This window comes from Miniopterus natalensis, chromosome 2 (assembly GCF_054644295.1).
Source record: "Miniopterus natalensis isolate mMinNat1 chromosome 2, mMinNat1.hap1, whole genome shotgun sequence".
NCBI classification, from domain to species: domain Eukaryota; kingdom Metazoa; phylum Chordata; class Mammalia; order Chiroptera; family Miniopteridae; genus Miniopterus; species Miniopterus natalensis.
The window spans coordinates 95,101,794-95,115,079 of NC_142082.1; the positions used below are offsets into that span (position 1 = coordinate 95,101,794).

General features: G+C 37.6%; 1 protein-coding gene across 4 annotated transcripts in view; it reads left to right on the top strand.

Moving 5' to 3' along the window:
• MICU2 (mitochondrial calcium uptake 2) overlaps positions 1 to 13,286 on the top strand; it is a 119,852-nt gene that overhangs the window by 63,788 nt on the left and 42,778 nt on the right. For 3 of the 4 annotated variants that reach the window (XM_016212905.2, XM_016212906.2, XM_016212908.2), the window contains exons 5-8: positions 787 to 834; positions 2,068 to 2,150; positions 8,815 to 8,877; positions 9,749 to 9,846. In XM_016212905.2, coding sequence (XP_016068391.1) covers positions 787 to 834; positions 2,068 to 2,150; positions 8,815 to 8,877; positions 9,749 to 9,846 — 292 coding nt within the window. The remainder of the gene's footprint in view (positions 1 to 786; positions 835 to 2,067; positions 2,151 to 8,814; positions 8,878 to 9,748; positions 9,847 to 13,286) is intronic. The other variant, XM_016212907.2, reaches the window with a different exon arrangement.

The following is a 13,286-nucleotide window of genomic DNA, read 5'->3' on the forward strand; positions in this document are numbered from 1 at the left end:
CCTGAATGAGCCTCTGCAACCAAACAAATGCAACCTGCTTGTGAGCTTAGGTCAGCTGTATGCCATTCTAGCACCAGCTCTGCAAAGTACTGCAACAGTCCAAACCAGTCAGCCTCTGCCTCCAGAGGGACTCATGTACTATCCATCTGAACTGCACGTTGGAGATGGGGGAGGGAGTGGTCGCCCAGAGGAAAATCAATCTGCCACAGGAATTTCATTGTTTCATTTTAAATAATACAGTTTGACCCTAGTATATTCAAATCTGTTATTCTACTGAGTTTATAAATGTGCTTACTTGAGATGTTATGAACAGTAAAATTTGAGCAAAATTTAAATAGAGTGCCATGCAAATAAAACCTCTAGTACAGGGGTGGGGACTAGGCAGGCCAAGGCAACCACAGGTGGGACTCGAAATTCAATAAATCTAGGAGCTTTTTTCATTGTTAATTTTTAAGTTGATAATTTTGTATGGCCTGGAGATGATGTTATAAAAATCAAAATGGCCCTTGGCAGAAAAAAAGTTCCCTACCCCTGCTCTAATGGATACCTGTATTTCCTAGCCAGCATCCATTCCCTCTCCTTACTAGTAATAGTAATCTGATAAAATCTAGCATCTTCTTTTTTTAAGTATTAGTACTGTACTGAACTTTATTATAAAGGTTTTCCACTGTAATTTAAAGTGAAAAATGTGTTTTTAATTAGGTGACGTTTCCATGTAGTATGTATATGATTACTTCTAACCCATCTGAAACTTATTTTCCAGTGTTTTTATCTTATCTCTTCCAGGGTTAATTTCATATACTGAGTATCTTTTCTTGCTTACAATCCTCACTAGTAAGTATCCCACATTTTTTCTCAACAATCATGTGGAATTTTCTATTAATAATGAACAGAGTTTGGGAACTTTAGTATTTATGTCTTTTTTTATTTATTATTTATTGATTTTAAAGAGAGAAACATCAATTTGTTGTTCCACTTATTTATATATTCATTGGTTGATTCTTGTATGTGCCCTGACCAGAGATCAAACCTGCAGCCTTGGCATATTGTGGTGATGATCTAACTAACTGAGCAACCCGGGCAGGGCAGTATTTATGTCTTATCATTAAAAATATTATTGGGCCCTGGCCAGTGTAGCTAGTGGTTAGAGCATCAGCCCATGCACTGAAGGGTCAGGTGTTCAATTCCCCGTCACGGGTGCATACCTGGTTTGAAGGTTCAGTCCCCAGCCCTGGTCAGGGCACATGCGGGAGGCAACCAATCAATGTGTCTCTCACATTGGTCTTTCTCTGTCTCTCTCTGCCCCCTTCCACTCTATCTAAAAATCAATGGAAAAATACCTTTGAGTGAAGATTAACAAAAAATGTGTGTGTGTATGTGTATTATTGGTACCTTAGTTTCTATATTTAAAAACCCTTATTGACATTCTACAAAATCAATAGTCGTCACACTGTCATGGTCATGAAAATCAAGGAGAGCTAGAAAAACTTGCACAGCTTGGAAGAGAGTAGGAAACAACTAAGTAAAACATGTTTTTTTGTATTTGATCCTAGGGTAGGAAAAACAGCATTAGGGGAAAAACTTAAAATCAAAATAAAGTCTGAACTTAGATTTAAAATGCTATAATGGTATTAATTTCTTAGTTTTCACAAAGGTACTGTGGTTATATAAGATGTTGACAGAGGAAGTTGGATGAAGGGTATATGGAAACTCACCATGCTAATATTTACAACATTTCTGTAAGTCTAAAATTATTTCAGAATAGTCTTTTTAAAACTCTGCTCTGAGAAAGGGAAATAAAAAGTAAAAGTCAGTATGAAACTAGCCATGGCCCTATTAGAGTATAGGAAGGTTAAAGATAATGAAGTTCTCAAATTATTTTTTCTTTGAGGGGCAGCACACTTAATAGCACAACAGCATACCCATGAAAATGTATCAGCCTTTGAAAATCGTTATCATAAGAAAAGGTCACTTTTGGTGGCTGATTTCAGATTCGAAGATCTATTAGAGTTGTACATAATTTGCACTTCACCAAGGTTTAAATACTCATTTTTCTCTTGATTGCAGAACCCCATACCGGGTTTCACGTTGCTTTTAAGATGCTGGATGCAGATGGTGATGAAATGGTTGAGAAAAAGGAATTTTTTAAGGTAAGTAGATTCTAGTTATTTTTGGTTTATCATAAAGCACCTGGATATCTGTGTGATAATTTTACCATTTTCATAAAAGTCAAAATTACATTCACTGCTTATATATCAAATGTCAGGAAATCATTTATACATTAAAAATGTTAAATTTTCTGTATTACAACCTTGAGGAAATAGTTAAGGAACAGAACATAAGATTCTAAAAAGAAATGAGCTGAAGCATCTACATTTTTTAGGGTTTTATTTTTACAATTTCAGCAAATGATAATACAGTACAATAGAAAGGGCTTTATAGGTCTGTTAAAACTTATTCTTACACCTCCCCCCAAAGAAAGGGATAAGAAAAACAAGAATTTAGGCCCTCATAAAACATAGGGGAAAATGGAAAAGCCACGATAGGTATAAATTGAGCATCCTTTTAACCAGTGTCTTGAACTCTGCATCTGGTAGATTGCATGTCTCCATTTTGTTTAGTTTTTTTCTCTGGAATTTTGCTGTTTTCATTTGGGACTTTTTTTTGTCTCCTTATTTTAGCTGCCTCCCTGTGTTTTTTTCTGTGTATTAGGTAGAGCTGCTAAATCTCCTTGTCTTGGTAAGGTCGCCTTATACAGTACATGTTCTGTAGGACCTAGTGGCACAGCCTTCCTTCCAGGCAACCAGAGCTGGGCACTCAGATAAGCCCCCATGTAAGCTAACACTCCTGTTGTGGTTGAGACTAGATTGCTATTGGCACATCAGTGGGAGGGATTTACTCCCTGGCCCATCCTCTGTGAGGACTGCTGCAAGGATTGTGGAGGATCTGCTATGCAGGGGCCAAGCCACAGAGCAGGACTTGCTTCATTGGGGCTCTGGTGCCTGCTGAGCCCATGCCTTGAGTGTGTAGTTCTTGGAGGTGGTAGTGTGGTGCTTTGGCATAGTCCAAAGCTGTCCACTGGGTGCACTAGCTCTGGGAACTTCTGGGAAGTGCAGGCCAAGGTCAGCCGCCACCTATGCCCTCTATTGGGCCTCCCATCGTGAGTGTTCTGCGGGCGACTGCAGAACAGTTGTACTGGGGTGGAGGTGTCAGAGAGGTCAAGCTTTGAACCAAGGCCAGCTGCCACTAGTGCCAGGCCTGGGGCCACTTAGCAAGAGGTACAAGGCATGCTGAGGCCAGAATGCTACTTGTTTGAGAGATTTTAGGAAAGTCTGCAGTATGAGCTAGGACAGGCTGTTTGTATAGAAAAACCACTGGAAATGGCTTAGGTGGGCCCACAGTCTGCGTGCAGCGGTATCTCGGAATTACCAGGGCAGTGAACAATGTTAACCAGGTTGATGGATGCTCAGATATGGATACTGAGTTAACCAGGTTGATGGATACTCCTGTGGGCTCTGTAGGGGGAAGGCTCAGCACAGGAACAACGGTCTGCCAGCACTTCTTTCTGGGGAGAAAGTTGCCCCTCCAGTCCTTACCCTGAAACCAGACAATTCAGTCCCTCCCTGTATGTCCCTGTATGGCACCTTTCCAACTGCTGCCCCAGCACTGGAGCTCAGAGAGAGTGAGTCTGAGTAAGTCTATTGGGCCCTTTAAGAGGAACACACCTGGGACTCCAGCAGACCTTCTGCCTCACTCAGCCATAATCCCCATTGGGTTTCACAGCCAGAAGTTATGGAGACTTCTCCTCTTGGCACTGAAACCCTGGATTGGGGGGCCCGGTGTGGCCCTGGGACCCCTTGCTCCTCAGGGGGGACGTCTGCAGCCAAGATAGGCCTCCCAGTTTTTATCAGCCACACGTGGGTGTGGGACAAGCCCCTTCTGCTTCTCCACCCCTTCTAACAGTTTCGAGGTGGCTGCTTCTGTATATCCATAGTAATAGGACTTTTGTTCAACTGGATTCAGTTGGTACTCAGTGATCGTTCCATAATTTAGTTATAATTTTGATGTGGTTGTGAGAGGATGAAGGTAAGCCTTCTAAGCTTATAAAAGCTTCTTTGTGCTGATCTTAGAAACAACACTAAACATGATACCCCATGGACCATGTCAATTTAAACAACAGTATAGAGGAGAAAAAAACTATGTTTACATTATTTAAATAATTATTTCACTTCCATGGTCATTGTATTAGGAAATCTAAGTCTTGTATTTGAAGTTTTATTGGAGAAACCAAACAGTTCTTTTATTGAGGTGAGACTGGTTAATAGGATCATAAAGGTTTTAGGTGTACTTCTGAATTACTTTAATACTGAAAATATAGATGTAATAGTGATTTGAACAGCAAACACAAAAGTAATGATGAAATATATTAAAATAAAGTCCTGTCCTAAAAGTATAAATTGCTTCAGTTTGTTACTTTGGTGTTTCGTGGTACATTCATGTTTTACTCATATTCAGATCTAGAAACTGTGTTGGCAAGTGTATTGCTTACTTCTTTACCTCAAGAACAAGTGAATTAGCAACTATCTGTATAAGCTGTTCCCAGTCAGATAAACAACACCAACAGTGATCAGAGCTGGTAGTAGTTAATTGTTTTAACCTTTACCTTAATAGGTGGCACACCTGTTTATTTGGGATAAGTGCCAGGGTTTTCGTTTAATTTCTTTAAACAATAGACTGATGACAAGTCTGTTTACTAGTCTAAATTTCTCCTTGGTGGTCTTTTATTTCACATCATTCCAGTTCTGGCAGAAAGGATTATGCTCTTCATACAGCAGTGTTAAATTCTGCCATGCGGAATACACCTCCTGGAGCTATTATTCAATAAATATAAAAGCCTTCAGCAGAATTTTTTCTTCTTGATTTTGGAATAGTGTTTTTGTGTCAGGATTTAAACTATCATGATCTGCAAATAAAAATAAGTTAGTTAACCTACATACTTTTCTCCATTTTCAGCCTGAAATTGAAAATAGGAATGCGTGTAAATTTAGTCAATGTGGCAGTTCTTTTTTAGACATTCAGGATTTGTATTTGGTAAATGTGTTCTGCTTCTTTTTTTTTTTTTTCTTTTTTTTAAATATATCTTTCAGAGAGATATTGATTTCAGAGAGAGGAAAGGAGAGGGAGAGAGAGAGATAGAAACATCAATGAGGAGAGAGCCATTGATCCAGCCCACAACCCGGTCATGTGCCCTGACCAGGAATCGAACTCCGATCGCCTGGATCCTAGGTCGACGCTCAACCGCAGAACCACGCCCGGCCGGGCTGTTCTGCTTCTTTTACAACTTGTATCTAACCAGCTTATCTTCTTGATGTTTGTCTAACAGAACACTCCTGTTTCTGCCAGAAACTTTGCTCTTCTCTCTACCTAAAAGGTCCTTTTCCCATGCCTTAGCTTTCAGTCATTCAGATCTCAGCCCAAATGCCATGTCTGCAAAGAGAACTACCCAGAATAAGTCTAAATAACAACAACCTCTCCTCAGCAGTCCTGAATCCTGTTACCCTACTTTCTTTTATTTTATTCTAGTTTTAACATTCAATATTATCTGAAATTTCTTAATTATTTGTTCATTTGTTTTGTTATCTCTAGCCCATTAGAATATAACTTCAGTGAGAGCAAGAACATTATCTGTCCTTAACCTCTATATTCCCAACACTTAGAACAGAACTTTGGTCACATAATGGGTACCTAGTACATTGCTATCATGAATCTACATCATGCACAGCCACTTTAGAAAGTTCTTAGGAGACCAGAGAGACCTCCTGGCATGAGAACACACCTGTGTACAAAGTGTTTGTGATCTTTCAAATGGAGCTATTACTACAGAACCAACTATACAGTACTGTAATCTTCACAGTACACTAGCACCTGCTATGACCCTCTCCCTGAGTCCAAACTGAAGTGTTTTAGGGAAGACTTTAACATGGCAAGCGTTATCTGGCACTAAACCCATTGGATAGACTTCAGGACACACCCTTGTTCTAAATTCTACACCATGTTATAATAAGCCAATATTATAATAAATAAGCCTCCTAAAAAAATTATTATTTCAGTGAACTAATCCTATTTGTTATTTTTGTTTTGTTTATTTGTAACTATTTGACAATAACTGTGAAGATTATAACAACTATATTAAATATCTTATAATAGAAAAAAATTAGTTTTGAATTTTCCTTAAAAAGTTATAACCATTTTATGAATAATATCTGTTATTTTTATTTTAAAAATTGTTATATGTATGATAAATTTTGACTTATTTTCAGTAGTTGATGTAGCAAAAAAAGGATCCAGAAAAAATGGAACCTGTATGAACTGTTGGTGGAATTGTAAATTGGTGTAGCTTCTATGGAACACAGTATAGAAGTACCTCCAAAAATTAAAAATATATCTACCGTATGATCCAGCAATTTCACTTCTGGGTATTTATCTGAAGAAATCCAAAACACTAATTTAAAAAAATGTATGCATCCCTGTGTTCCCTGCAGCATTATTTATGGTAGCCAAGATAAAGAAGCAACTTAAGTGTCCCTTGCTAGATGATTGTTTTAAAAAGACATAGTATATATATACAATTGAATACTTAAAAATATTCAGCCATAAAAAAGAATGAAATCTTGTTATTTGCTACCACATGGATGGACATAAAGGTATTATGCTAAATTAAGTCAGACAGAGAAGGACAAATACCGTATGATTTCACTTATAAGTAGAATCTAAAAAATAAAACAAATGAACAAACAAAACAAAGCAGACTCATAGATAGAGAACAAACTGCTGGTTGCCAGAGGACAGGGGTAAGGAGGTGGGTAAAATAGGTAAAGGTAATTAAGGCATACAAACTTCCTGTTACAAAATAAGCAAGTTACAAGGAAGTAACAAACAGCATAGAGAATATAGGAAGTAATACTGTAATAACTTTGTATGGTGGCAAAAGGTAAGGAGACTTATCATGGTGATCACTTTGTAATGTGTATAAATATTGAATCACTGTGTTGTACACTTGAAACTAATACGTATAATATTGTAAGTCAACTATACTTTAGCAAAAAAAACCAAAAAGGATCCATACTACCAATATTAAGAATGAAAAGGAAGTATCACCATTAGGAAAAAATGCTGGGTATTGAACTTGGTATTATACTGTTTGTCAACTTAAAAAATAAAGGGCCCAGCTGGGCATAGCTCAGCAGTTGAGCGTCGACCTAGGATCCAGGCGATTGGGGTTCGACTGCCGGTCAGGGTGCATGCTCAGGTTGCAGGCTTGATCCCCAGTAGGGGGTGTGCAGGAGGCAGTCAATCAGTGACTCTCTCATCATTGATGTTTCTATCCTTCTCTCTCCCTCTCCTTTCCTCTCTTGAAATCAATAAAGATATATTAAAAAATAAATAAATAAAAATAAAGGATAAAACAGCTTTTCACCTTTTTTTCCTAAAATAAGTATGGAGTATGTTGAAAAGTTTGAAGGATTTAGAGAATTAGAGATAAACCACTTGCCTAAAATAAACATAGTTGAATCAGCGGAATTTGAGATAATTAATTTGGAATTTAAGTGCAGCAGGGGTTTTTTTAATTCTTGCATTTATGCGTATAGGGTCTTTGATTAATCTCTCCCCACCCACTCCCCCACCTCCTCATTCCCTGAGATCCCTCAGTCTGTTCCATGCTTCTGTGTCTCTAGATCTATTTTGTTCATCAGTTTATTTTGTTCATTATATTCCCCATATGAGTGAGATCATGTGATACTTGTCTTTCTCTGGTTGGCTTATTTCACTTAGCATAATACTCTCTAGTTCTGTCTATGCTGTCCCAAAGGGTAAGAGATCCTTCTTTACAGCTGCATAGTATTCCATGGTGTAAGTGCACCACAGCTTTTTTATCCACTCATCTGCTGATGGGAACTTGGGCTATTTCCAGATCTTAACTATTGTAAATTGCACTGCTATGAACATAGGAGTACATAAGTCCTTTCTGATTGGTGTTTTGGGTTTCTTAGGATTTATTCCTAGATGTGGGATCACTGGGTCAAATGGCAGTTTCATATTTAATTTTTTGAGGAAACTCCATACTGTTTTCCATAGTGGGTGTCCAGCAATTTTTAAACTGTTAACAAAGAAATAGCCTAGAAAGAAATGGGTGAAGGTTTATTTCCTAATTGATTTAAAGTCATAGTTTGAGATTTTGTCTACATTTAATATTTTTTTTAACTTTTTTTTTTAATTTGCTTTCCACGTGAGGATTGGTACAAATGACTCTGAAAGGTAGGTTTATTAATGTGCTCAGTCTCAGGGTACTATTACCAATTTATAATTGATAGAAATATAGATCTTTAAGTTATAATGCTTTATAAATGCATAAAGGGAAAAGGAAAAACATTTATATGACATTAGTAGCTTTTTACGAGTTATGTGCTTGAAAATGTGGCCATAAACTATCAGTAATAAAGTGTTGAATAAAAATTCTCTTGAAGATTGAGGGTAATCCTGAAGTTTTTATAGAGTAAGCTGGCTTTCTTTAGGAGAAAAAAATGATCCAAATTGTAATAATAATGTTAATACTTGCATATCTGTTTCTCCTCTGATTCTGACATGATCTGAGGAAAAAAACATAACATTAGGAGTTAATATCAAAAGAATTTCATTTAATATTTAACAAATACCCAGTGTATACTTTATAACAAAAACATAGCATCTGTTTTTTAGGTTGTTTTGAAAAATCCAGTAGACACACATATAAATTGATGTTTGCCATCTTTTTAGCTTCAGAAGATCATAAGTAAACAGGATGACTTGAAGACAACAACTAATGAAACAGAGTGCCAGGTATGTACAGATAATGTAAACATTTCCAAACAGATTGATATTATATTAGCCCTTTATTCTGTTTATTCAAATAAGTATTCCCAAATACTTGGGAAAATTATCAGTAACTTATTTTTTCTAAATATTTTAAGTAGATGTGCCCCATTCATATGGTGTAGACTTCAAAATGTTCACAAGAGTATGTAGAATTTTTCTCCCAGTCACCACTTCTCCCTGAGCAATGTGTGCTCTGTTTCCCATATATTCTTCCAGAGGTATTTTGTGCATATATAAGTATATATATAAATAACTAAATATATCTGTATATCTTTTTTCCAGTTTTATATAAGCAGTAGCATACATACTGTATACATTGTTCCACACACTCTCCTTTTTCCTTAATATATCTGAGTATCTCATTCTTTTTTATGGCTCTGTAGTGCTTTGATGTACCAATTTATGTAACCATTCCCCTTTTGAAAGATATTTAATGTATCCAGTCTTTTAATATTACAAAGAATGCTACAGTTAATAATTCTGTACTTGCATCATTTTATATATATGTGATACATATATGAGGAACAACTTCTCAGAAATTCAATTACTGGGTCAAAAGGTATGAATATTTTTAAAACTTTGTTTACTGCTGAAGTCCACCTTAATTATTTTGAGTATTCTAGCCCTTGGTTTTTCTCCTGCCCCAGCAAAGATGATTATATATTGTTGCTAGGCAAAGTAACAGAATGGCTGCCTTTCTCTTTTTCACCTTAGTCATCGTCTTTGTTGCTGTTGTTACAAGAGTCTTTTGTGGATGTTGTCTTGAGTTGCAGGCTAAGGATCTATTTTTTGTTCTTGGTTATAATTACTTGAAATTACTGTAACATTTTTATAGGAACCAAAAGTGAAAGAACCTGAAATTAACACAACCCTTCAGATACGTTTCTTTGGAAAAAGAGGAGAAAGAAAGCTTCATTATAGAGAATTTCGAAGGTAAATTCAAATATTTATATTTATTTAGGGAAATTTTATAGGTAAGAAGTGAAGAAACAGCTGAGTATGGTTGACCCTTACAGAATGCAAGTTTGAACTGCGTGGGTCCATTTATACATAATTTTTTAAAATTCATATTAGATAGGCCAGGTACAGAAACCCAAGTACAGAAACTAGGGTAATAAATTCACCAGGGCAGAAAGCCCCAGATGCCTAGCAAGGGGCAAAACTGGGAAAACAAGAACCTTGCCCCAGGGTAATGTATCCTCCCCTAGCATATTGGTGGTTATGCGGTTTAGACCCCAGGAGCGTTTCCTCCCTAAAGATAACATCTAGGCCTCAGTTATATTTCAGCTCCAGGCCCAGATAAGCAGCAAAACTAGACAAGTGGTGCCCTGGCTGCCTCCGGACCAACTACATTGATTAATGACCCCCTGTCCTGGCACTGACCAATCAGTGGAGACCACGACCCAGAAGGGGCACACCTGAAAAGTTGATGAATATTCTAGTGCAACAATCCTGAGACCTCCCCTAAGATTCCCGCCTGCAAGAAAGATAGATATGCTCAGGACAAAGGACTCTGCACGCTCCCCACTAGGGAAGCACACCAGCGCCATCTCCATCTATCCAAGAGGACTCCATGAGACTTCCAACCAGGGGAGCAATGGGCAGCAGCAGCTCATCTGGGGCTTACCCCCTGTCTCCAAAATCCCTGAACCTGTCTCCAAGGCCCCTTCTTTCTCTCTGACTTCTCAGTGAGCCAAAGCAGCCCAGCCTAGGTTCTCCTATTGCTTCTATGCTCTTTCTTGTTTCACTGTCCCAAGTATATTTTTGCTGCCATCGTGGACCCAATACCCTTTGGCTCAGTGATATGTAGCCCTTCCCTTTGGATATCCCCATCCCCTTTTAATAAATTTAATTTTTCTTTATCCATCATCTGAAATGACTATTTAGCCTACCCGTGCACCACCACCACATTAACCTTTCATTATATTTTTAAAAATCCAAGTATAAGTGGATGCACATTGTTCAAGGGGCAACTGTACGTTCCTTTAGCCTTTAAAAGATTTACATGGTGATACTTGTCCTGTCCTGCCTGCTTTACAGAGTTGTGAGTAAATGTAAAAGTAATCTATAAAACTATAAATTCTAATAAGTCTATAATAATCTAATAAAAAAGAGGTAGTCTCTAATTCATGCAAATATTTTTCTTCCTAATCTTCTATTCTTTCCCCTTTCATTCACATTAGCATTCTTTTCCCTACATGAAGTCTGAGGTAGATCTGAGAATTAGATGGGCCAATGTATCCGAAGTACACAGAACATAACACACAGTCAGAACTCAGAATATGTGCTGAATTCACATCAACTGGAATGATTTTCTAAGGGTAGTCTAACAGCTTATTGCCCAGCTGCCAGATGTCTCCTGAGGGCTGCTTCTCAGCTGCCCCTGGCTGCTTTCTGTTTGCATTTCCTCAGCTCTCTTTCTCACATATTTTCTTCAACTTGGAGTGTCCTCAGTCTCTTTCCCACAAGGCTTCTACAGCATCTAAAGAAAACAAATCAAAACTAAATTTTCTCAGTGTCTTTTTCTCCCAGGATTGACTGCTTAAAATTCAGAAAGAAGTTTTTTTAAGTTAGAACAGAAAACTGAACACAACTTTTATTTTTCATGACAGATGGCTAATTTTTTTGAATTTTTGAAAGGTTAAGAGTCAGTGGTGCTTGGCAGGCTAAATAGCCATTTCAAACAGTGAATAAAGAAAAATTAAATTTATTTAATTAAAAGGTGATGGGGGTGGGGATATCTAGAGGGTCATTGGGGTCCATGATGGCAGCAAAAATATACTTAGGACAGTGAAACAAGGAAGGTGAATAGAAGTAACAGGAGAGCCTAGGCTGGGCTGCTTTGGCTCACTGAGAAGTCAGGGAGAGAAGGGGGTCTTGGAGAGAGATTCAAGGGGTAAGCCTGGGATGAGCTGCTGCTGCCCATTGCTCCCCTGGTTGTAAGTCTCACGGGTTCCCCTCAGAGGGAAGAAGGGGGAATGAGATGGCGCTGGCATGCTCCCCTGGTGGGGAGCATGTGCACTGGGTCCTTTGTCCTGAGTGTATTTATCCTTTTCCTGCAGGTGGAAATCTTAGGGGAGGTCTCAGGGGAGTGTTTTAATAGAATATTCATCAACTTTCCAGGTGTGCTCTTTCCAGGTGTGCTCAATCGTGGTCTCCACTGATTGGTTGGTGCCAGGGCAAGGGGTCGTTAGTCAGTGTAGCTGGTCCTAAGGCAGCCAGGGCACCACTTGTCTGGTTTTGCTGCTTATCTTGGCCTGGAAATGAAATACACCTGAGGCCTAGATGTTATCTTTAGGGAGGAAATGCTCCTGGGGTCTAAACTGCATGAACAGCAATATGCTAGGGAAGGATAGTTTGCCCTGGGGCAAGGTTCTTGTTTTCCCAGTTTTGCTCTTTGCTAGGCATCCGGGGCTTTTTGCCCTGGTGAGTTTCTGTACTCGAATTTTCTGTACCTGGCCTCTGTTCATGTCTGTCTAACAATATTGTTACCAGTTTTTTTTATTTGGAAATTTAGTAGTGTTTAATAGTCATTTAAGACAAAATATTCAGAATGTATATGAATTGTGTGCAGGATTTCTAGTTCTTAAAAAGCCTTCTGGAAATATGCTAGTAATGTGATTAAACTTGTCAAGAAACTCAAAGTTACGGAGCAATAAATAGTATATAGAGCAAAAGATACTAATGTCAAGTTTAACCAAACAGTATTCCAGATTTCTTTTGATGCATTATTATTATGGAAACTTAAATAAATTTAAATTCCTCATTCACACAGAAGAATGTAGAAATTCCTGGGACAAAACATTTCTTAGTAAATGTAGACTTTACACTAAAAAAAAAACAATTATGTCAATAATTTTGTTTAAATCTCCAAGTCAAATTTTACTTTACAAAATATTGATGTTTTTACCTACTCTTTGGCCCTGGCATAAACTATTCCCCACCAAAGGACATGAGAAGAAACACTGTCTCACTGTCTACTTTTCCACCCTAAGTTTTTATTACAAACTGGTAATACATAGAATCTTTAGTACTAAATAAGTTTATTCTGTGGTACTGTCAATACACGGTGAATTTACTCTAAGAAAAAAATTCTCAGAAATATTTTAAGTTTGTTGTCATTCCTCAGAATAGTTTAATTGTTGTAATGTAGATAGACTACTGCTCTCTACAGGTAGTTAATTTTCTCATTTTTCCAGTCAGGAAAAGAATTCATATTTGCAAAATTGGTAAGAATTATCAACCCATTGTTGTCTGAACTCAGTGACTACTAAATAGATAAAATAATATGTATGAAGGCAAGAAAAACCATGGCAAATTCAGTTCATGTGATTCAAGCAGAAATTTAAAGGGAGTATTAGCAAGAGAGAAGA